The 25777-nt window shown below is 40.5% G+C and overlaps 1 protein-coding gene across 6 annotated transcripts; it reads left to right on the top strand.

Moving 5' to 3' along the window:
• Window positions 1-71: 71 nt before the first annotated feature.
• ZNF485 (zinc finger protein 485) lies at window positions 72-12169 on the top strand. Of its 6 annotated transcripts, none has more exons than XM_017849038.1 (5): window positions 72-208; window positions 664-741; window positions 2283-2409; window positions 2924-3019; window positions 10560-12169. In XM_017849038.1, the coding sequence occupies exons 2-5, from the start codon at window positions 718-720 to the stop codon at window positions 11636-11638; spliced, it is 1326 nt and encodes a 441-aa protein (XP_017704527.1). In that variant the 5' UTR covers window positions 72-208; window positions 664-717; the 3' UTR covers window positions 11639-12169. The 6 variants fall into 6 exon arrangements, with proteins under 6 accessions (XP_017704527.1, XP_017704525.1, XP_017704528.1 ...); XM_017849036.1 differs by having other exon boundaries at window positions 72-213; XM_017849039.1 differs by having other exon boundaries at window positions 86-132.
• The last annotated feature ends 13608 nt before the right edge of the window (window positions 12170-25777 follow it).

Below are 25777 nucleotides of genomic sequence, written 5' to 3'. Positions count from 1 at the left end.
TCTGCGGATGGAGCCCCTAAGACTCCCGAGCGACCCAGACTACGTTTCCCAGAGGCCTCCGCGGCCGCAGCCACTTCCGCTTCCCGTCCGGGCCGCCCCGACGTGGGGGGCGAGAGCTGCACCGGCGGCTAGGTAGTCGCTACTGTCTGGACAGCGTGGCGTGGTCGCTGTCTCTCTGGGTGTGCAGCTCCGCAGCCCTGCCGGCTAGGTTTGGTTTGTCAGCGGCCGCCACCAGGCTGGGTCCCCGAAGCCTCGGGCCCCGGCGGGTGCTCCCCGCCTTTCCCAGGGGCGGGTCGAGGGGCGAGCCGGGGTGGGAGGGGACGGCGGCGGTGGGCAGGGCCTACCCGCAGTGGCTGAGCCATGTGGAGCGACCGCCCGAGACTGGTGCATCACAGAGCGCTCCAGGCTTGCGCCCTGGCAGACAGATTGGGCCACTGACAAGGCCGTCCCCCCGTGCTGCCAAAAGTGCTTGGCGTGGAGCTGACTGCAGTCCAGGACGGATCCCAGCAGCCGTTCCCTTTCCTTTCTTCCCGAGCGTACCCACCTGGACCTGTCTGCCCACCTGTGGAGGGAACGGGCGGGCGGGGGCCTGGTGCAGAGGGCAGATTCTAGCTAGGCTAGGGCACGGAGGGACTTCCTCATATTTCCTCTCTTCTTTCCCAGATTGACTTACGCAGGATTCTCTGCCCTTGCCTGGGAGAACAGTTCAGGAGACAGATGGCTCCAAGAGCCCAGATCCAGGCAAGTTTGATTTTTCCATTTCTTGAGAAGCCACGTGTTTCAGCTAGGTGGGGCTTATGCCTCTTGCCCAGACGATGCCCTGCCCTGTGTGTGGACCAAGCTACCCGAACCAATCCTGGATGGGTCCCACTATTTCCGTCCTCTCTACCCATTAGGTAGTCATTCACCAAGTAGATTCTTGCTACCCATGTTTTCTAGAGTGCTAGAAACAGAAAAGTACTTTGCAAACTGGCAGATGATAAAAAAATACACATTAGCATATAAAGACGTAGGCCATAAAGACATAGGGTGATAGCAGTACTCTCTTGACCTTTAGTGTGTGGTGGGGTGGGAGGGTGGAGTAGTGGGCGCCTTAGTTCTTCCTGAATTATATAAATGAGATGCATAATCGCAGAGGATACTAGGGGAAAGCGCTGCCTGAATGAGGTCATTATGGCGGAACCATGAACAAACTGGCCTGAGAAAATTGGAAACATTCATGGTCTAGAATCCCAGACTGGAGTTTGCCTTTATCCTGGAGAAAACTAGGTTTTGAAGGATTTTGAGAAACTGATTAAATAGTTGGTATTTTGAAAGGAAGTGATAAACATTTGAGTATCTATTATACAAGTAAATAAAATTTTAAAAATTAAAGATTAGCTACATTTCTACTGTTCTAACAAGTCAAGTAATTTCATTTGAAACACCTTTTGCATATTTTTAAGGCCTACTCTTTTTTTCTTTTAATATTTCATAACCATTCCAATTTGTTCTAGTTTCATTCCTACTTTTTATAGCTTCCTTTTATACTGTGTCTTCCACCAGCCCTGGGACCTTGAGCAAGTTCTTCCAACTCTCTGAACCTTTGTGTCTTTAGCTACCAAATAGATTTTACTTTATATAGTTATGGCAGAAAGTTAGAGAGATGATATATATCTCAGGGTTTAGTACCGTGGCTGGTACATAGTAAGTTGTTACTGTTATGAAAAGCAATTTTTTTTTCTTTTTTAAAAATATTCTGCCCCAGAGTTAGATCATACTCCCTGTAAATTTTCGGATAAAGCTAATCACTTTCCATGTCTTTTCAAAGTTTCTATTCATTTGTTGATGGAACAAAGCCTGAACACTTCTGTGTCAGGCAGTGTTTTTGACTGGGAGGCAGCAGTGACCCACACTGTCCCCCTGGAGCTCACATTAGAGAGGATGCTTACAGTCAGTGCAAACCTCTCCTGCCAGGTGGTGAGAAATCCTGTGAAGAAAAATGAAGTGGGTTTCAAGACAGAGTGGCAGAGGATGGGGTGGAGAGAGAGACCTTTTTGACCAGGTGACATGAAGGGTGGGGTGAGCAGAGGCCAGGCATGGAGGAGGAAGCAGGACAGGCATGCAGGAAGAACACGCTTGAGGGAGGAGTCACACCTCCCCCTAGGCCTCAGCTTTTACTTGTTCGTTTCCATGAGCACCGTTGGAACTGTCAGAAGCTGGCTTTGACCACCTTGCTTCCTTCTCTTGGGATGCTTCCCTCAGGGGTTCCTGGATGACCAGAATTGGGTTTGGTTTTGCAGGGACCGCTGACATTTGGGGATGTGGCTGTGGCCTTTACCCGGATTGAGTGGAGACACCTGGATGCTGCTCAGCGGGCCCTGTACAGGGATGTGATGCTGGAGAACTATGGGAATCTGGTGTCTGTGGGTGAGGATGACTTTCTCCTTGACTCAAGATTGGTCTGCTGGGCAACTTTGTGTTTTCACAGGGTGAATGGTTTGGGGTATTGAAAAAAATCTTAAATGATGTGCTTTTTGTTTTGTTTTTCTTAAGTGTGGGCTTAGAGGCTGGAGTTTATGCCCCTTCCACCCCTCAAGAAAGGTCAGAGCCATACAGAGTTAAGATGGGTAGCTTTGTGGTACCAACTAGCCCAGTTCTGGAACGTTTCTGTGTCACGATTCATCTGCCTCCCAAAATAGGAGTTTCTCGTCCTCCAGGAGGACCTGGTTTTCTAATTGACTTTGCCCCCTTCATTTGCTTTACTCCATGAGTTGGACATCCTGGGTGCCACCCTCGAGGCCTCTCTGACCTGTCCGTGCTCCTTGCAGATGCTCAAGTTGACACTGAGGTCTGGAGTGACTGCTTGTGCTTGTAACTACCATCACATTCCTTTTCATTCATTTTTTTTTCTTCTTCTAAGATCCTTTTTCTTTATGAACAGGGCTTCTCTCTTCCAAACCAAAACTAATCACTCAGTTGGAGGAAGGGGCAGAGCCCTGGATGGAGGTGCGAGAGGCTCCATCAGGCACACGTGCAGGTGAGTGGGTGGGAAACATCCCAGCAGCAGTGGAGCACACGGAACAGTACGGGGGCTCCTGAGTGGAAAGCTCCTCTCTGAGTGCCCTGTCGGTGCAGAAGGGCACTAGTTTCCTCTTTTGATATCATCCTCCTGTCAAGTGGCTGGCTGCTCTTCTCCCCAGTCTTTCTGTACTTGGCAGGGCTGCTCCCTTCCTGAGGGCCTCAGGCCCATCTGTGCCATCTCCCAGCCCTCTGAAATCCTCAAGCTCTTTATGTGATTTTTCTCTCTCTCTTTCCAGGCATTCACCAGGCTGTCTTTTGTTTCTTTCTACTTCTGGTCCATTTTCTTTTTTTTATATTTTTTGAGACAGAGTCTTGCCCTGTTGCCCAGGCTGGAATGTAATCATAGCTTACTGCAAACTCAAACTCTGGACTCAAGCCATCTTCCTGCCTCAGACTCCTTAGTAGGAGTAGCTGGGACTACAGGTGTGCACCACCATGCTTGCCTAATTTTTAAATTTTTATTTTATGTAGAGATGGAGTCTCGCTATATTAGTCACGGCTGGTCTCGAACTCCTGGCCTCAAGTGATCCTTCCACCTTGGCCTCTCAAAGTGCTGGGATTACAGGTGTGAGCCACCACGCCTGGCCCCTGTTCATTTTCCATTCCTTACCCACTCTCTCATGGAAGCTTGCTAACTCACTATATACCACTTCCCGGTGGTAGTCGCAGATTCCAAATGTAAGCATGGTTTTCTAGCTCTCAGGTAATTGCGATTTTTGGCGAACACATTGTTGGGGAAGCATTTTCTTTCCTTTTCTTACGGATCTTCTTTTATTTCTCTTTTCTACTGTCCTTTGCTCTTGGCTCCCATTTTTTTCTGTGTATGCTTTGTGTATGTTTCTCTATGTCACTTTCTCTGTGCCATAGTTCATTTCTAAATTTCTTTTTTTTTTTTTTTTTTTTGAAACGGAGTCTCGCTGTGTTACCCAGGTTGGAGTGCAGTGGCGCGATCTTGGCTCACTGCAAGCTCCGCCTCCCAGGTTCACGCCATTCTCCTGCCTCAGCCTCCAAGTAGCTGGGACTACAGGCGCGCACCACCACGCCCGGCTAATTTTTTGTATTTTTAGTAGAGACGGGGTTTCACCGTGTTAGCCAGGATGGTCTCGATCTCCTGACCTCGTGATCCGCCCTCCTCGGCCTCCCAAAGTGCTGGGATTACAGGCTTGAGCCACCGCGCCCGGCCATTTCTAAATTTCTAAGCCTGAATATTTCTCTCACCTAAAATATTTATCCTGCCAGTATTTCTTCTTCTAAAACTCGAATTGTCATTTTGCCTCTGTCATCTTCAGGAGAATGTTTATAACTGTATTTCATGTAAAATACCAGTAATACATAGTCTTGCTTAACCTAGGTCTTTGCTGGTTGTGGGTGGGATGCTTTTGAAGTAATTCCTTCTATTCTTACTATGTTTAACATTTCCCTACAAATTCTTGTGTAGATTCTTTATATAGTAATAAAAGTCACTCAGTCTTCTTTATTCTCTGTTCTTTCTGTTTTAATTTTGGTTGTTATTTGAAATAGAATGTTTAAAACTTAAAGGTAATGAAAACAAGCAGTGTTTCCCCTAATATTTCTTTCATCTGCTTAGAGGACTAGTAAATCTTTCTACAAAGACTTCACAACCATTCAGTATTTTGTTTATTTATTTATTTTTTTTGTGTATATACTTTCCTTTCTGTTAGTTGTTAGACATGCTTATGGTACCACATTCAGATGGTTCAAATGGTATGCAGTCTCCTTCACATACCTTTCTCATCACTCAGTTCCCCTCCCCAGAGGCGGGATCCCTGTATCAGTTTCTTGTGGAGATTTGCGTATGTGAGGTGTACTTTGTGAGAGTATCCATGAATTCTTTAAGCACATGGTAGCACACTCTTTTGCCTGTTAGTTTGGCATTTATGTCATAGAAGTCATTTGACATAACTATATTGTTTAGATCTTCTCTCTGTCTCTCCTCTCTCTCTCTTTCTTTCTTTTGGAAACAGAGTCTCACTCTGTTTCCTGGACTGAAGTACAGTGGCTTGATCATGGCTCACTGCAGCCTTGACTTCCTGGGCTCAAGCGATCCTCCTGCCTCAGCCTCCTGAGTAGCTGGGACCACAGGAGCATGCCACCACACCTGGCTAATTTTTTTTATTTTTAATTTTATTTATGTATTTATTCTTAAAATTTTTTTTGTAGAGATGAGATCTCGCTATTTTGTCCAGGCTGGTCTGGAACTCGTGGCCTCAAGCTGTCCTCTTCCCTCAGTTTCCCAAAGTATTGGGATTACAGGTGTGCGCCGCCATGCCAGCTTATCTTTCTTTTTAATGCCTGCATAGTCTTCCACTTTATGGATGTCCTATAATTTATGTAATCAGTTCTCTTTAGTGGACATAATGATCTGACCAGTGTTGCAGTGATTATCCTCATACACATCAATTCTCTTGTGTACAAGTAAATCTGTAGAATGAATTCCTATAAGAATTGTTAAAGGTTAAAATTTTAAAATCCACCAAATTTGGTGGGTATTTCCACTATTCATAGAGATAGTACATGTTTATACTCCTAATGACAACATATGAGTGCCACTTTTATCATCGCTTGTCAACAGTGTCTTATATGCTTTGATCCTTGCCAGTCTGAGAGGTGAAAGTATTTTATTGTAATTTTAATTTGCCTTTTTCTTATCAGGAGCGTGATTTAGCGTGTTTCAACATTTTCAGCAACCCTTGTATTTATTTTTCCTGAGAACTGCCTGTTCCAGTCCTTTGCCCATTTACTGTTAGATTGTTGGACAATAAAAATTGTCAATGTGAAGGCTTCTTTATACATTCAGGAAATTAATTGTATATCATATATATCACAGATTTTTTTTAAAAAAGTTTGTTTTATATCAACTTTATATTAACAAAGGTAATGATGGATATGCTTATCTTTGCATCTTTGCATTGTGTCTGGGCTTCTCATTTAAGCTGGCTATTGAGTTGGGATACACATACATTGTTATTTAAAGGAAGTATTTCGTTCATATGTTTTGTTAAGAAATTTTAGTTTTTTAAATCAAGCATGATTGCTGAATTTTATTAAATGCTCTTTCAAGATATGTGGAAATATCTGTCTTTTCCATTTTGATCTGTTTCTGTGGTAGATTTTATTCTCAGTTATCTTGGCCATGACACATTATATCATTCTCTGAATATGACAGTAGATGATTCCATTTGCTAATCTTTTATTTAAATTTTTGCACTGAGACTTAAATGTATTTACATTTTCTTTTTCATCTGCTCATTTTCATTGGGCTTTGACTTTAATTTTGTAATACTTTCATAAAACATTTTTTGGTCTTTCATATTTTTATCCTTTAGTCTAGTTTAACTGGCATGATAGCTGTTCCCTAGAGGTTTGGGTCCTTTGTCCCGTTTTTGCTTATTTATTGTGATGGGAGCAGAGGGGAGGAATTGGGGGTATTTTTTTGACAGTGTTGTCAATAGTGACTTGTCCAAATAGATTTTCTCTCTCTAGGAAACAGTTTTAGTAATTTATAATTTCCTAAAAAGTATGGAGTAGTTCAAGGTTGTAAGTTATTTGTGTTGAACAAAGTAGCTTTTTATAACTCTTTTAGTAATATCCTCTGCATCTTTGGTTATTTTCCCTGATTTCCTACTTTGTCTTTTTCCCATTTCTTATGTTTTCCTATTTCCCCTTTATTAGCTCTGTTTTACTTTTTGAAGAAGAGCATTTGGGGGTATGTATTAGTGTTACTGTTTTCTGTGTTTTGAATCTTAAGTTCCTTTTCCCTTTTGCTTTCCTTGGGTTTATTTACTTTTTCCTAAGCATTTTAGTTATTCATTAATTGATTTTTCTTCTTTCTTATTGATGTAATGTAAATATTTAAAGCCTTAAACTTTGTCTGTGTAATGTTTTAGTTATATTCAGTAGGTTACAATATGTAGAGTTGTCATTATTTTTTAGTTATTTTGCAATTTGTGTTTTGATTTCTGTGATTGAAGTACTAAGATATTTATAAGCTAGACTCTCCTTTTCTTTCTTAAAGTCTTTAAAAAAATTAACGCATATTTAGAAAAGCTGATAAAATATGTGTACAGCCCAAATTAGTATTTTAAAACTCAATACCCATGTAACCAAAACTTAGGTTAAAAAATAGAACTTTGGCAATACCTGAGTAAATCACATCATAATTCCTCCCAATTATTACCCATTCTCCTCCCCTTGAACTAACACTGTAGTTTATTTTTGCCTGTTTTTAACTTTATGTGAATGGAATCATATAGTACATATAATTTTTTGTCTGGCTTATGCATAACATTTTTTCAAATTCATTCATCATTTTTATTTATTTCTTTGCTGTGGATCCGTGCTTCTGAAAACTCTAGCGTGCCTCAGAATGCATGCTGCAGTACAGTTGTGGGGCCCCCTGCAGAGTTCTTTATTCAGCAGGTTCTCAGGCATGCTGATGCTGGTGCTGCGGGGCTGGAGCCCATGCTTGGAAAATCACTGCTGTAGAATGTCTCATTGTGTGACTCTACCTCAGTTTCTGTCTTATATTCAGATGCATATATGCCATTTTCCAGCTTTTGGCTATTAGAAGTGCTGTAAACATTCTTATAAATTATTTTTTGGTTCTTATGTGGCTACATTTCTGTTGGGCATGTATTCAGCTTTAGTATATAATGTCAAATAATCTTCCAGAGTTTTGTACCCAGTTATACTCCTTCATCAGTGTGTGAGAGCACTCCTTGTTCCATGTCCTGGCTAGTACTTCCTGTGGTCAGTCTTGTGAAGTTAGTCATTCTGGTGGATGCGCAGTGTGCCTCGTTGTGGTTTTCATATCCATGTCTCTATATCTAATGAGGTTAAAGACATTTTAGGGCTGGACACAGTGCTTCATGCCTGTAATCCCAGCACTTTGGGAGGCTGAGGTGGGCGGATCACCTGAGGTCAGGAGTTCGAGACCAGCCTGGCCAACATGGTGAAGCCCTGTCTCTACTAAAAATACAAAAAATTAGCTGGGTGTGGTGACACATGCCTGTAGTCCCAGCTACTTGGGGAGCTAAGACAGGAGAATTGCTTGAACCTGGGAGGTGGAGGTTGTGGTGAGCTGAGATTGTGCCACTGCACTCCAGCCTGGGTGACAGAGTGAGACTCCATGTCAAAAAAGAAGGATGGAGTTCTTCTCAGGCCATATTTAGTTTGCTTTAACAATAGCTAGTGAATGGTGGTGCTAGAGACCAAAGCCATCACTGCCTGCAGGTTTCAGAATATCTGCTTGGGTCTGGGTTTCTGCTGCTCTGAGCTAAGCAGCATGCTGTGAGCATGGGGTCAGACACTGGACTCGGGTCTGGGAGCAGAGCCTCTCTTTCTCAGTGGTTCTACTGTGGGCAGGTTATTCCAGTTCTCAGAGCCTCNAAAAAAAAAAAAAAAAAAAAAAAACTTTTAGAGTATTTATTGGTCCTTATAGAGCATCTCTGATTGGGTAGCTATTTCAAGAGCCTGTTACTGATTACATGTATTGTACCATCCCTCTCTGTATTGTTACTGACTGTTAATGGTCTTGATGAATAGCAGTTATTCCTTTTTCGGGGCTCAAACAACCCTGTCTCAGCTTCCTGAATAGCTAGGACTACAGACACATGCCACCATGCTCAGCTAATTAAAACATGTTTTTTTTTTTTTTTCGAGATGGAGACTTGCTATGTTGCCCAGGTGGGTCTGGACTTCCTGGCCTCAAGCCATCCTCCTGCCTCAGCCTCCCAAAGTGCTGGGATTATAGGCATGAGCCACCGTGCCCAGCCGAGTTCTTCCAGTTGATCAATCTCTTTCTTCTTTGTCAATGCTTTTTTGTGTCATGCTTTATTTAAAATGCTTATTTTAAATTATATATTATTAACAATTATTTATTTATTATTTTTGTGATTTTAATATTTTTTCTTATCCCAAGATCACGACGATATTCTTCTGTGTTAATTTCTAGAAGCTTTATTATTTGTTTTTTTTTTTGTTTGCATTCACCATCCTCTTAGAATGGATTTTTGTGCATCATATGAGGTAGGGTTTATATTTATTTTCTTCTCCTGAAATGTGCTAATGCAGAGCCTCCTCTTCCTCACTGCTTTGCAAGACCACCTTTGTCATAGAACAAGTACCCATATGTGTCTTCATGTTGCCAGCTTGACAATGAGTATCTTGAAATATTCTCTAGTTTGATCATAATACATTAAACACATATCCCATCAAAGACCATTGGAAGAATCGGGGCTGTTTCTGACTGGGCTTCACCTTCAACTTGCATTTCCTTGAAATGATAAGTCTTAGCTCTAATATCTGTTGTATGGAATTTCTCCCTAGACTACTAAGTATAAATACATATAAATATATGTATGTGTATATATCTTTAGGTATAGATAGATACAACTTATGTTTGTAAGAAAAGTGCATTTAGTGAAACAATTGGTTGGTGATTGTTAATTTTACTACAAGTTTGTCTCTATTAGTTTTCAGAACGTTTTGTCTGAATCATTTTGCTCTGTCTGTCTGGGGTCTTGTGTCTGTACTTTGTAAAAAGCTAGAGAAAATTCACATAGTATACCCATTGATTGTGTGTGTGTGTGTGTGTTTTTTTTTTTTTTTTTTTTTTGAGACAAAGTCTTGCTCTGTCACCAGGCTGGAGTGCAGTGCACTATCTCAGCTCACTGCAACTTCTGCCTCCAGGTTCAAGCAATTCTCCTGCCTCAACCTCCCGAGTAGCTGGGATTAAAGGCATGTGCCACCAGGCTAATTTTTGCATTTTTAGTAGAGACAGGGTTTCACCACGCTGGCCAGGCTGGTCTTGAACTCCTGATCTCAAGTAATCCACCCGCCTTGATCTCCCAAAGTGCTGGGATTACAGGCATGAGCCACCGTGCCTGGCATAAGTATGTTGTTTTTTAGATATGTTAAAAATTTAGTTTATAGCAAAATCTTACTGTCCTGAGAACTATTTTTGTTCTTTGAATATTTTTTCTATTTTCTTTTTTCTTCTGAGCAATTAAATATTGGTTCACTGTTAAATCCTCACAGAGAAATATTTTTCTCAAGTTCTTGATGACATCATAATGTTCTAAAAAATACCACCTGCAGAAATCTGTCCTAGTAGTAATTACAGCTTTCTTTGTGACTCTGGTCTTTCTCCTCAATTTTGTATTTATTCTGACATTGTCTTTTTTCTTTTTTAGCTGTTTCCTGTGTTGTCTTCCTAACTTTGCAACTTCTTAGGTGCCCACTGCATTCTTTAAATGCAATGTTTATAGTACAGATTCTTTTCTTTTCTTTAAAATCATACTTCTCCTGCCCTTAGCCTGGCCATCTTTTCTCAGCAAGAATCACAAGTGGGACACATTAATAATTTTTCATAACCTTTAGTTATGTAGCATAGAACATTATTCAAGTCCTTGCACAACTCTCACTTTCAGCATTTCGACATAAAGAACGTTTGAATTTTTTAAATTTTCTTTCAGTCCAGGATTACTGGTTTGAAACAAAGATGTCAGCCCTAAAGCAAAGCACTTCTGCAGGATCTGTTCTGGGAGAGCGAAGGAAAAGTGTCATGACGGAAAAAGGCCTGGACTGGGAGGGCAGAAGCTCCACAGAGAAGAATTATAAGTGCAAGGAATGTGGGAAAGTCTTCAAATACAATTCGTCCTTCATTAGCCACCAGAGAAATCATACCAGTGAGAAACCACATAAGTGTAAAGAATGTGGCATCGCCTTTATGAACAGTTCATCCCTTTTAAATCACCATAAGGTTCATGCAGGCAAACAGCCTTATAGATGTGTTGAATGTGGGAAGTTCCTGAAGAAGCACTCAACGTTTATCCACCATCAGAGAATTCATTCTAGGGAGAAACCCCACAAATGCATTGAATGTGGAAAAACTTTCAGAAAGAACTCAATCCTTTTAAGTCATCAGAGAATTCATACTGGCCAGAAACCCTACAAATGTAATGACTGTGGGAAAGCCTTCGCTCAGAATGCAGCCCTTACTCGTCATGAAAGAATACACAGTGGAGAGAAGCCTTTTAAATGTAACGAGTGTGGGAGAGCTTTCAGGGATAACTCAACTGTGTTGGAACATCAGAAAATCCATACTGGTGAGAAGCCATATCAGTGTAATGAATGTGGAAAAGCCTTTAGGAAGAGCTCAACTCTTATTAGTCACCAAAGAATGCATACTGGAGAGAAACCCTATCACTGCAGTAAATGTGGAAAATCTTTCAGGTATAGCTCATCCTTTGCTGGTCATCAGAAAACTCATAGTGGAAATAAACCCTATCAGTGTCGTGACTGTGGGAAGGCCTTTACAAAGAGCTCAACCCTTACTGGACATCAGAGAATTCATACTGGAGAAAAACCCTATCACTGTAAGAAATGTGGGAAAGCCTTTCGGCACAGCTCAGGCCTTGTTGAACATCAGAGACTCCATACTGGGGAAAAACCTTATAAATGTAATGAATGTGGGAAAGCTTTTCCCCAAAGTTCAGCCCTTAAACAACATAGGAAAATTCATAACAAAGAAAGAGCCATGAAATGTAGTTAGTGTGGCAAATTGTGCAGAGTAGTTTATTCCTTCTGACTGTCATAGAGGAGACATTAAATAAATTATGCATTTAACAGAAATACTCTGTGTACTTCTGAGAGAATGTCTCACTTGTGAGGATATTCATTGTGAGGTTTGTACTAGTGAAATATTTGAATGAGCTAAATGTATGTCAGTACGGAAGTAGTTATAGCATACTGCGTGCTAATTGAAAAGAATGAGGTGGAGCTGTAAATACTGTACAAATCCAGGCATGGTGGCATATGCCTGTAGTTCCAGTTGCTTGGGAGGCTGAGACAGGAGGATTGCTTAAGCCCAGGAGTTTGAGTCTGTAATGCACTGTGATTGTGCGTGTGAATAGCCACGGCATTCCAGCCTGGGCAACATAGCAAGACTCTATCTCTAAGTAAAAAAATATGACAGTAAAAATATACCCATGATACCTTGTTAAGTTAAAGAAGCAAGTTGCAGGAAATCTATATTATATACATTCAAGAAGACCTGGAAAAATAAAGACCAATCTTAACAGCAGTTATCTCTCTCTGTCTCTCTCTCTCTCTTTTTTTTTAAGAGACTAGCTCTTACTCTGTCACCCAGGCTGGAGTGCCATGTGATCATAGCTCACTGTAGTTTTGAACTCGGGCTTGAACAACCTTCCCACTTCAGTCTCTGGAGTAGCTGGGGCTGCAGGCATGTGCCACCACACTCAGCTAACAGCAGTTATCTTTGAGGAGGATGTAGAATAGGTTGAGCATCCATAATCGGAAAATCTGAAATCTGAAGTGCTCCAAAATCCAAAACTTTTCTGAGCACCAACAGGTGCAAAATTCCACAACAGACCTTATGTGATGGGTTGCAGTTAAAATGCATCCTCAAGATTTCTTATTTTGTGCGTGCAGATATTGCAAAGTCCAAAAAAGTCTGAAATTCTAAATACTTCTGGTCTCACGTATTTCAGATGAGGGGTACTTGACCTATATTAGTATGATGAAGGGAAATTTTGACTTTGGCTGTGTTCTTTGAAATGAAATATTTAATCAAGCATCATTCATGTGTCTTCTGTAACTTACTGTAGTTATCTTCCAATATGAGAAAACTCAGAAATCATAAAAACAAGACAAATGCCACACAGAGACTAAAAGCTTTTAGTTTCTGCAGCTAGAGGCTTCTCAGTATTAAAATACAAAGTGCTGGACTTGGAGAAAATATTACCATCATCATATTTAACAGATAACACTTAGAATATCTAGAGAGTCCTTAAAATACATAAATATAAAATTCCAGGGGAGAAATGGTCTTGGATATGAATGTACAATTGTCAGAAAAAGAAATATAAATGATTATGCCTACGAACTTTGACCCTTTGACCTACCATTTCTATTTAAAATCTAATTAAAAAGCACAGTGTTGTAGTAATGAAGAGCTGGAGTCACTGTAATGTCTGTCATCAGGGGAATGTTTAAATTAAGATACATGCAGTCTTTGGACTACCATGTAGTCGCTCAATATTTAATTAAAAGACAGTCCTTTAATTAATTAACATTTGGTGAGTTAGACTTTTATGAGCTGACAGGGAGAGCTGTCTATAACATTAAGTTGAAAAAGATCCAAAGTAAAGAATAATGGTATAGTACTTCTTTTGTATAGTCAATGCATTACCTGAATATTTTATGATAAAAATATATCACATATATAGTTCAAAATGTAAAAGAAATAAAGCAAACTTAAAGAATGTTATGAAATAGAAAGGATCTAAGTATTCAACTCATGACTGAAAAGGGCCAGATTTAATCAAAAGAAACACAGTTGCACACACATAGATGATTGTTAGTAAGAACTGGTTAAGCTGCTTTGGATAACAGTTTGGCAACATTAATGTAAATCAAATGTATGTTCTCATTGACCCAGAAATGCCACCCTCAAACATTTAAGGAAATAATTTGACTAACTTACAGAGCTTGTATTGCTCATCACCATTGGTTACACTAATATCCTGGAAAGATGTGGGAGAAACATCTAAGTAGGGAAATGTTTAAATAAGTTACAAAACTCTCATAGGCTAGCATCCCAGTTACTACAGATGTATAATAAACCATCACACACTTAGTTGTCAGTATTTATGCTCACAGATTTTGTGAGTCAAGGATTCAGAAAGGGCACAGCAGAACAGCTTTGTAACCCCATGATGTCTGGGGTTTCAGTTGGGAAAATTCAAGGTTGGAATCGACAGTTGGTCAGTGGAGTCATCTGAAGTGGCCACACTATGGTAGCCACAGGTGGCTACTGAGCAGTTGAAGTGAGGCAGTCTGAATGGAGACTAGTGTGTTGATTGAAAATACGACTGTAAGTATAAAATGTGCATCAGATTTCAAAGACTTTGTATAAAAGAAGAAACTAAACTATCTTAATGTTTTTTATATTGACTGTATTTTAGATAGGTTAAACTAAATGTATTAAAATTGACTTTTAATGTGAGTACTAGAAAATTTCCATTTACGTATGCGGCCTACATGTATGGTTCACATGTTTCTATCAGACAACACAACTGAAGGCTCCATCACAAATTGGGTGGTTGATGCTGTTGGCTGGGACTTCAGCTAGGGCAGTTGCATATGAACACCTACATGTGACCTTTTTATGTGGCTGCATAGGCCTCCTCAGCTTGGTGCCTGGGTTCTGGAGCGTCAGGCAGAGAAACTGTTATTGCCTGTTGTGATGTAGCATCAGAAATAACAGCATCTCGGCTGGGTGTGGTGCCTCATGCTTGCAATCCCAGCACTTTGGAGGCTGAGGTGGGTGGATTTCTTGGGGCCAGGAGTTCAAGTCCAGTCTGGGCAACTGGGTGAAACCCAGTCTCTACAAAAAAATTAGCCAGGTCTGTGGCACGTGCCTTTGGGACATACAGTGCCTGTGGTGCTGGGGAGGCTGAGGTGGGAGGATTGCTTGAGCCTGGGAGGCAGAGGTTACAGTGAGCCAAGATTGCGCCACTGCACTCCAGTCTGGGCAACTGGAGTGAGACCTTGTCTCAAACAAAGAAACAACAACAATAACAAAAAATTTGGCATCTCTTTCTCCATAGTCAAGCCTGTCCAAACTCAAAGGGGAGGGAACATAGACCATACTTTTTCGGAGGAGTATCAGAGTCACTTTGCCAGAAAAGTATATTCGATGGAATATATTATTGCAACAATTTTGGAGAATATGATCTGCCATGGCATATGATACAACCATTAAAAAGGATAAAGTGGATATGTTGGATGAAGAAATAGGTTACAGAACAGTATCTGAAAGCTTATGGCAGCAGTTTAGAAGTATAATCTTTGGAGTCAGGGTGCAAGATGCAGCTTACCCCTTAATATATTTTGTGAAACCACGCTGGCTAGTTATATAGCCTGTTGAATCGTCTACTATGTACAGATAAAAAAAACCTAGTTTTGTTTAAAGGAGGTAAAGTTGTAAAGTGCTTAGCTGAATACCAGATGCAAAGTGCAAGGTAAATGTTAGCTGGTGCTGTGTTAGTGATATTCATTTCTGTTTTTTAAAAAAGTATATAGTATGTATACATATATACATGCACACATACATATGTACAGGTGTATATACATATATTTCTCCTATATTTTTAAAAAATATAAAATTAAAATTCTGCATAAAGATATAAAATAAAAAATTTCTCATATATATATGAGAGATCTCTTACAGAATTGATTAAAGATCTCAAAAGAACGTGCTCCACCATGATCTATATCCTGTGCACAAGGCTCAAGAGGGGCCAGTGGTTTTGCCTGCTGTCAAACACCATGAACAAAGCTTGGGTACTGGTTTGTCTTATTGAGGAAACCTACTTTAACATATGAAAACAAATAAAATATTTCACAATGGTAATGATAATTGTGGCATTTTTGGTAATGTATTTCATTTAAGAAGTTTTCATTTAAAAGAATAGGGTGTTTATTCAAAATGGGACAAGACAATAAAAGAAAGCTGACCAATATTCCTTATAAGCATAGAAGCAAAAATCCTGAATAGAGTATTAGCTAATAAAATCTAGCAATATATGGAAATAATAATATAGAATCATGATCAAATGAGGTTAAGGCTGGTTCAGTGTTTGGAAATCAATCCATGTAATCTACGTTAAAGAAGATTAACGGCCAAAGAGGAAAAACTACCTGATCATACCAATTGATGCAGCAAAAGCATTTGACAACATACAGTATCCATTCATGATACAAGTTCTTGGCAAGCTAGTAGAAGGGTAGTTCCTCAACCCCATAAAGGCCAACTATGAAAAACCTATAGTTAACCTCATACTTAATGGTGAAAGACTGAATATTTTTCCTATAAGATGAAAACAAGGTTAGGATATCTGCTGTCACTACTCTTGTTTAACATAGGACTGGCAATCCTGGCCAGTGCAATAAATCGAGAAAAGGAAATAAAAAGCTTACAGATTGTAAAGGAAAGACTGTAACTGTCTCTGTTTACAAAGGACATGATTGGATATGTAGAACATACAAAGGAAGCTATAAAAAGCAAAAACCGGCCAGGCGTGGTGGCTCAACACCTGTACTCCCAGCACTTTGGGAGACCGAGGCAGCTGGATCACGTGAGGCCAGGAGTTCAGACCAGCCTGGGCAACACGGTGAAACCCCATCTGAATAAAATTACAAAAATTAACCAGGCATTAAAGTGCATGCCTGTAATCCCAGCTACTCGGGAGGCTGAGGCAGGAGAATTGCTTGAACCCAGAAGGTGGAGGTTGCAGTGGGCTGAGATTTGTGCCACTGCACTCTAGCTCGGGCGACAGAGCAAGACTCTGTTTGAAAAAGAAAAAAAAATCCAAGAACTAATAAGTGAGTTTAGCAAGATTATAGGATCCAAGGTCACACACATTGTTTCTACACACTAGCAATGTACAACTGAAAGCTGAGATTAAAAACAGTGTCATTTGCAATAGTTCATAAAATAATGAAATCCTTAGGTATAAATCAAAACATGCGTAGGACCTGTACACTGAGAACTATAAAATGCTGATGAAAGAAATAAAAGACCTAAATAAATGGAGAGACATGTCATATTCATGGATGGGAAGATTTCACTATAGTCAAGATGTCAGTTCTCCATAAATTGATCTTTAGATTTAACAAAATATCAGTCAAAATCCTGGAAGGATTGTTTTGTAGATGTAGACAAGTGGATTCTAAAGTGTTATCCAAGGCAAAGGAACTGGAATAGCTAAAACAAGTTTTCACAAAACTAGGAAAAACTTTGACTCGGTTTACACAATTTAAGACTCTAAAGATTTAAGACTCTAAGACTGTAATATTGGTGGAGATATAGAAATATACATAAGTGGATCAAAATAGTCAAGAATGGACCCACAGAAATATGACTAGTTAAAAAATTTTAAACGTGGGTGCAAAAACAATTCAATAGATAAAGAGAAATCCAAGACCATTTTCAACAAATGGTATTGGAGCATTTAGCCACGTGTTAAAAATGATCTTTGACCTATACTTCACACTTCACACATAGATTAACTCAGAAGGGATGATAGAGCTCAAAGTAGAGTACAAACCTGTAAAAATTTTAGAAGCAGACAGGAGAAAATCTTCATGATCTGGGTTAGGTACAGAATTCTTAGACATAACACAAAAACCATAATCCATGCAGAAAAAAATTGATAAACTGGAGCTCACATTTCTGGAAGGTAGGAAGTCCAGTATTAAGTTTCTGGCATCTAGTGAGGGACTTCTCACTATTTCATCCATGGTGGAAGGTGAGAGGGTGAGAGAGAGAGAAAGGGAAAGTGAAAGTAAAGGGGATTTCCTCCTTTTATAACAAACCCACTGCCATGCTAACAGCATTAATCCGTTCACTGCACCCACATGGCCTTATCATCTCTCATTAGGCCCCACCTCCCCAAACTTGCATTGGGAATAAGTTTCCAACACATGATTTTGGGGGAACAAATTCAAACCATAGCAATAATAAAATATTTGAGATAAATTTAACGAAATAAATGTGAGACTTGTACACTGAAAACAACCATTCCGGAAAGAAATTTTAAAAAATCTAAATAAATATAGGGACACTCTGCATTAATGAAGTTGAAGCTCAATATTTTAAGATTGCAAAACTCTTCAAATTGATTTATAGTTTCAATGCAGCACCTATCACATTTGCAGCAGGATTGTTCTGAAGAATTGACAAACTGATTCTGCAATTTATACTAAAAGAAGAATTGAGAATGGTCAAAACAATCTTGAAAAAGAACAAAGATCAAAATTAATCCCAGTTTCAGAGCTTACTATACAACTACTAAGGGGAAAAAACAAACTTCCGTCTGTTGTCACACCACGATGACAACACAGAAGACTTCTGCGACCAAATGTGTGGGGATTTTTCCTGTCTGACAGATAGTGTCAGATCCCACAGGTTGAGGGCTCAACCCTGTAAGACTGCCTACACCCTCTCAGATGCTAGGTGCATCTGGAGGCATTCTGGAGGTAAGCCCTGGTCTCCAGAACTTCTGACCCACCCGAACTTCTCAAGTTCGGGCCCCCACAATCACCTCTTTGGGTTCCATTTATATAACTGCTGTCACCACACAATTAATTTGCTAGAGCAGCTCACAGAACTTGGGGCAACACCTACTTACATTTACTGGTTTATTCTTAAGGATATTACAAAGGAAAGTGATGAGGAGGTGCCTAGGGTGAGGCATGTGGGAAGAGGTATGGAGCTTTCATGCCCTCCTGGAGTGTGCCACCCTCCAGAACCTGCATAGGTTTTGCTATCTGGAAACTCTTTGAACCCTGTCCTTTAGGTTATTACAGAGGCTTCATTACATAGGCATGATTGATTAAACCATTGGTTGGTGATCAACCTTTAGCCCCTCAACCCTTTCCAGAGGAGGTGGGCCTGAAAGTCCCAACCCTGTAATTCTCCCTTGGTCTTTATGGTGACAGCCCCATCCTGAAGCTGGGGGGCTGTCAATGCATTAACATACACTAAGACATTACTTTGGTGTTTCTAAGGGTTTTAGGAGTTGTATGCTAGGAAATGAGGTTGAAGACCAATTATATATTTCACAATGTCACAGCTTCTACATTAATCAAGACAGTATGGCCATGGCATAAAAGTAGACATATAGACCCATCAAACAGAATAGAGATTCTAGAAATAAACCCTTATGTTTTTGGCCAGTGGATTTTTTTTTTCAGACAGGTTCTCACTCTGTTGCCCAGGCTGGAGTGCAGTGGTAAGATCATGGCTCACTGCAGCCTCGACCTCCCAGGCTCAAGTGATCCTCCCACCTCAGCCTCCTGAGTAGGTGGGACTACAGATGTGTGACACAACACCGGCGAATTTTAAAATATTTTATAGAGATGGGGTCTCCCTATGTTGATCAGGCTAGTCTCAAACTCCTGGGCTCAAGCAATCCTCCTGTCTCAGCCTCCCAAAGTGCTAGGATTACAGGTGTGGGCCACCGTGCCCATCATCAGTGGATTTTTTTTTTAAATGGACTCAAATGATTTCTGTAGTGCCAGCTACTTGGGAGGCTGAGATGGGAGGATCACCTGAGCCCGTTAGCAATGGATTTTTGACAGATGTGCCAAGGCAAATTCAGTGTGGGGAAAGGACAGTTTTTTCCACAAATGGTGCTGGAATAATTGGGTATCCTCATGTAAAAATATATAAGTTTAGGATATATATATATAAGTTTATATATATATCCTAATATATATAAGGATATGTATAAACATATATCCTATATATAACATATAAGTTTATATATCCTTATATATAAGATATATATATATAGGATGTATGTTTATATATCTTATATATAAGGATATATAAACTTATATATTATATATAGGATATATAAACATATATATCCTTATATATATAAGGATAAGTTTTATCCTCAAAAAAAGATAAGTTTAGTCATTTCTCATCATACATAAAAATCAAGAAAGATCATTGACCTAAGTAGAAGAGGTAAGTTATACTATATATATATATATATTTGGTTTAGGATGTAGAGGCGAAGGAAAAACTTCCCCATTGCCCTCTGAAAGTTTGCTGAACATCACTGACAAAAGGCAGATTAATAGAAAAGGCATGCACATTTATTTGATCATAGTTTTACTTGAAATAGGAGCCTTCAGCAGGAAGACTCAGAGATACAGGGGATAGGGCCCGTTTTTTTTGCTCAGGTTCAACAAAATATGTACAGCCGTGTAGAAATCTGATGGGATGAGAAGAGTGTGATCCGATACTGATAGACTAAGTGGGGAAAGGGGAAACCCAGCAGGGCCTGTCTGTCTAGATTGTTCATGGCCTCTCTAAACATGCTTTCCTTCCTTCTGCCTCTGAGGCAGGATCCTCTCTGGAATGAGGGGTCTTAGGACATACAGTTAAACAAGGTAAGTCAGATAATTTTTTTTATGGCCTGTTTTTATACAGAAAGGTATGGGAAAGTTAGAGATATATTTTTAGGTTTTATTGCTGGCTTTGGAGAAAAGGGGTTCTGGTTTCTAGACCTGTGGGGGAAGAAGGATTCTAATTTCTATGGCTAGCCTAAGGAGAGAATGAGGGGCCAGAGGCAGAAAGGTTAAGAGAAAGTCGGAGCTGCTTCTGTGGCCTTCAGTTTTGGGTATCATTTTCTGAGACCCTACTAGACAATCAATTCTTAGATATAACATCAAAAGTAAAAGTGATAAAGAAAAAAAGAAACTGATAAATTAGACTATTCAAATTAAAATCACTTGCATTTCAAAAGACACCATTTAGAAAGTCACAGACTGGGAGAAAATATTTACAAATCATATATTTAGTATAGGATTGTATCCAACAATATATAAAGAACTCTAACAACACAATTATTACTATTATTATATTTTTGAGACAGAGTCTTGCTGTGTCCCCCAGGCTGGAGTGAAGTGGCGCGATCTCAGCTCACTGCAACTTCTGCCTTCCAGGTTCAAGCAATTCTCCTGGCTCAGGCTCCTGAGTAGCTGAGATTACAGGTGCGTGCCACCACGCCCGGCTAATTTTCGTATTTTTAGTAAAGATGGGTTTTCGCCGTATTGACCAGGCTGGTCTTGAACTCCTGACCTCAGGTGATACACCCGCCTCAGTCTCCCAAAGTGCTGGGATTACAGGTGTGAACCACCGTGCTCAGCCACAATTATTGTTATTATTATTAAGCTAGACAGTTTAAAAATAGTTAAAAGATTTGCATGATCAAGGAAGTGAAAAGATGGCCCATAGAGTGGCAGCAAATATTTGCAAATCATTTATCTGATATGGGACTTGTATCTTGAATATATAAAGAACCCTTACAACTCGGTAATAAAAAGACATTTTGCTGGGAGTGGTGGCTGATGACTGTAATCCCAGCACTTTGAGAGGCTTAGATGGGAGGATGGCTTGAGTCCAGGAGTTTGAGACCAGACTAGGCAACATAATGAGACATCCCCCTGCCATCTCTACAAAAATAAGTAGAAATAAAGAAAAAAATATTTAGCTAGGTGTGGGGTGTGGTGGCAGGGACTTTAGTCCCAGCTACTTAGAAAGGTGAGGTGAGAGGATTGCTTGAGCCCAGGTGGTCAAGGCTTCAGTGAGCCATGTTCTCACCACTGTACTCCAGCCTGGGTGACAGAGCCAGAGCCTGTCTTAAAATAATAATAAAAACCCCCCAAAGACGATCTTGACTCACTGCAACCTCTGCCCCCCGGGTTCAAGCAATTCTCGGCCTCGGCCTTGGCCTCCTGAGTAGCTGAGATTACAGGCGCCTGTCACCATGCCTGGCTAATTTTTGTATTTTTAGTAGAGACGGGGTTTCGCCATCTTGGCCAGGCTGGTCTTGTGACCTCGTGATCCACCTGCCTTGGCCTCCCAAAGTGCTGGGATTACAAGTGTGAGCCACCGCGCCCAGCCCACCCCGAAGACATTTTAAGAGTAGTTGTATTAGTTGGTTAGGGCTGCCATAACAACATGCCATAGACTGGCTTAAACAACAAAAATGTATTTTCTCACAATTCTGGAAGGTACAAGTCTGAGATCTACCTGTTGGCAGGGTTGGTTTCTCCTGAGGCCCCTCTCCTTGGTTTGTGGATAGCATCTTCTCCCTGTGTCTTCACATGACCTTCCCTCTGAGCGTGTCTGTGTCCTCGTCTCCTCTTCTTATATGGACACCAGTCATTGGATTAGGACCCACCTGAATGACCTCATTTTAATTAACCATCTCTTTAAAGATCCTGTCTCCAAATACAGTCACATTCTGAGATATTGGATATTATGACTTCGTTATATGAATTCAGCCCATAACAATGAGCCAAAGATCTGAACAAGCATTTCTCCAAAGAAGATATGCAAATTGCTAATAAGCACATGACAAGATGCTCAGCATCAGTAGCTATCAGGGAAATGCCAATCAAAAGCACAATGAGATGTACTTCACACCTACTAGGATGCTGTAACCATAAAAACAGATCATACAAGTGTCGGTGAGGATGTACAGGAATTGGAGTTCTCATACATTTAGTGAGAATGTAAAATGGTCCTTCCAGTTTGGAGAACAGCCTGGTAGTTTAAAAGGGTGTAACATACAGTTACCATATGACTCAGAAGTTCCACTCCAAGGTATCTATCAAAGAGAAATGAAAACTTCCTCTGCCCCCAAACTTGTACACAGATGTTCATAGAAGCATTATTCTAGTAGCTGCAAAGTAAAACAATCCAAATGTCCACTAATTGGTGAATGGAGTAATAAAATGTGGTCCATCCATACAATGGAATACTGTTCAGCAATAAAACCAAGTAAAATGCTTATACATGCTACAACATGCATTTACCTTGAAAACATTATGCTAAATGAAAGAAACCAGTCACAAAAGACCACATATTGTATGACTGCATTTATGTGAAATACCCCCAAGAGGTCAATATGTAGAGACAGCAGGTAGACTGGTGGTTGCCAAGAATTGGGGGATGGAGGATGGCGGGATGGGGAGTAATTGGTAGTGGGTATGGGTTCTGGGTTTCTTTTTTGGGTGATGAAATGTTTTAAAATTGACTTAGTAGTGATGTGGTGTGGTGATTTACATTTCTGCATATACAAAAAGCCTTGTACACTTGAAATGGGTGAATCATATGGTACGTGAAATATATCTCAATAAATTTGTCTAAAAAATATATGCATTGACATTTAACCAAAGAAAATACAGTCATGTGTCCCTTAATGATGGGGAGAGGTTCTGAGAAATGCATTATTAGGCAATTTCATGGTGTGAACATCATTGAGTGTACTTACACAAACCAAAATGGTATAGCCTACTACACACCTAGGCTATATGGTGTTGCCTATTACTCCTAGGTTACAGACCTGTACAGCATGCTATTATAGTGAATATAGTGAATACTGCAGGCAGTTGTAACAAGTTGTAACACAGTGGTAAGTGTTTGTGTATCTAAGCATAGAAAAAGTGTAGTAAAGATACAGTATTGTCATCTTTTTTTTTTTTTTTTTTTTTTGGAGATAGAGCCTCACTCTGTCACCCAGGCTGGAGTGCAGTGGCGTGATCTCGGCTCACTGCAACCTCTGTCTCCCAGGTTCAAGCGATTCTCTTGCCTCAGCCTCCCAAGTAGTTGGGACTACAGGTGCCTGCCACCATTCCCAGCTAATAGTTTTTTTTTTTTTTGTATTTTTAGTAGAGATGGGGTTTCACTATGTTGGCCAAGCTGGTCTTGAACTCCTGACCTCATGATCTGCCCTCCTCAGCCTCCCAAAGTGCTGGGATTACGGGCATGAGCCACCATACTGGCCTTTCAGTATTATAATCTTATGGGACCATTGTTGTATATGCAGTCTGTCATTGACTGAAATGTCATGGTGCATGACTGTATATGAAAGTTCAAATTAGCTGGGCACGGTCTCGAACTCCTGGGCTCAAGCAATCCTCCTGCCTCAACCTCTCAAAGTGCTGGGATTATAGGTATGAGCCACCGCATGGGTGCAAGTGACCTCTGTAGTCCCAGCTACTTGGGAGGCTGAGACGGGAGGATCACCTGAGTCCATTATCAATGGATTTTTGACAGATGTGCCAAGACAATTCAGCGTGGGGAAAGGATAGTTTTTTCATCATATGGTGCTGGAATAGTTGGATATGCTCACGTACAAAATATAAGTTTAGTCATTTCTCATCATACATAAAAATCAAGAAAGATCATTGACTTAAATATAAGAGGTATAAGTATAAATTTGGTTTGGGATGTAGAGGCGAAGGGAAAACTTCCCCATTGCCCTCTGAAAGTTTGCTGAAAATCACTGACAAAAGGCAGATTAATAGAAAAGGCATGCACATTTATTTTGATCATAGTTTTACTTGAAATAGGTGTGCACCTGTAATCCCAGTTCCTTGGGAGGCTGAGGCAGGAGAATTGCTTGAACCCAGGAGGCGGACGTTGCAGTGAGCCAAGATCGCGCCATTGTACTCCAGCCTTGGTGATAGAGTGAGACTCCATCTCAAAAAAAAAAAAAAAAAAAAAACAAAAGGCCGGGCGCGGTGGCTCACGCCTGTAACCCCAGCACTTTGGGAGGCCGAGGCGGGTGGATCACGAAGTCAGGAGTTCGAGACCAGCCTGGACAACATGGTGAAACCCTGTGTCTACTAAAAATACAAAAATCAGCCGGGCATGGTGGTATGCGCCTGTAATCCCAGCTACTCAGGAGGCTGAGGCAGGAGAATCGCTTGAACCCATGAGGCGGAGGTTGCAGTGAGCCAAGATAGTACCACTGCACTACAGCCTGGCAACAGAGTGAGACTCTGTCTCAAAAAAAAACAAAAACAAAAACAAAAAAAAAAACAAAGCTCAATAAGCACATGTAAACCTCGTTAGATATTAGAGAAATGTAAATTAAAACACAATGAGATGCCACCGACACTTTGTGCCCCAGGGAATGTTGTCTGTAATAAGAAGCCACTAACAAGTGTTGGGGGGTGGTATAATTTGGATATTTGTCCCCTCCAATTATGTTGAAATGTGGTCTCCAGTGTTGGAGGTGGGGCCTGGTGGGAGGTATTTGGGTCATGGGGGTGGATCCCTCATTAATGGCTTGGTACACTCCCCATGGTAATGAGTTACCTTGAGATCTAATTGTTTAAAAGAGTCTGGGACCTCCCCCACTGCCACCCCACTCTCTTTCTCACCATGTGATATGCTGGCTCCCCCTTGCCTTCTGCCATGATTGTAAGCTTCTCAGGGCCTCACCAGAAGCTGAGCAGACGCTGGCAGCATGCTTGTACAGCCTGCAGAATCATGAGCCATGTTCTTTATAGACTACCCAGACTTGGGTATTCCTTTTTAGCAGGGGTGTCCAATCATTTGGCTTCCCTGGGCCATATTGGAAGAATTGTCTTGGGCCCCATATAAAATACACTAACACTAATGATAGCTGATGAGCTAAAAAAAAAATTGCAAAATTCTTATAATGTTTTAAGAAAGTTTATGAATTTGTGTTGGGCTGCAGGTTGGACAAGCTTGCTTTATAGCAGCACAAGATGGACAAGTGCAGGGGAGAATGTGAAGAAACTGGAGTCCTCATACATTGTTGGTGGAATTGTAAAATGCCATTGTGACAACAGTTTTCCAGTTTCTTAAAATGCTAAACATAGTTTTACCATATGACCCAGTGATTCTACTCTGAGATATACCCAAGAAAATTAAAATATATATCCACATAAAGACTTACATGTAAATATTCATAGCATCTTCTTTCTTTCCTTCTTTCTTTCTTTCCTTCTTTCCTTCTTTCCTTCTTTCCTTCTTTCCTTCTTTCTTTCTTTCTTTCTTTCTTTCTTTCTTTCTTTCTTTCTTTCTGTCTGTCTGTCTGTCTTTCTGTCTTTCTCTTTCTTTCCTTCCTTCCTTCCTTCCTTTTTTTTTTTTTTTTTTGATGGAGTCTAGCTCTGTCACTCAGGCTGGAGTGCAATGGTGCGATCTTGGCTCACTGCAACCTCTGTACCCCAGGTTCAAGCAATTCTCCTGCCTCAGCCTCCTGAGTAGCTGGGATTACAGGCATGCACTATCATGCCTGGCTAATTTTTGTATTTTTTTTGAGACAGG

The sequence above is a fragment of the Rhinopithecus bieti genome, unplaced genomic scaffold (genome assembly GCF_001698545.2).
Source record: "Rhinopithecus bieti isolate Rb0 unplaced genomic scaffold, ASM169854v2 scaffold_32096, whole genome shotgun sequence".
NCBI lineage: Eukaryota > Metazoa > Chordata > Mammalia > Primates > Cercopithecidae > Rhinopithecus > Rhinopithecus bieti.
Note: the sequence above shows the minus strand (reverse complement) of the source record. Positions and strands in the feature narration are given on the sequence as shown.

Excerpts from the sequence above, each read along its gene's own strand:
- ZNF485 (XM_017849038.1), top strand. The coding sequence starts at position 718 with ATGGCTCCAAGAGCCCAGATCCAG. Across the intron at positions 2,410-2,923 it reads TGGGAATCTGGTGTCTGTGG|GGCTTCTCTCTTCCAAACCA; the intron begins GTGAGGATGACT and ends CTTTATGAACAG. Across the intron at positions 3,020-10,559 it reads TCCATCAGGCACACGTGCAG|TCCAGGATTACTGGTTTGAA; the intron begins GTGAGTGGGTGG and ends ATTTTCTTTCAG.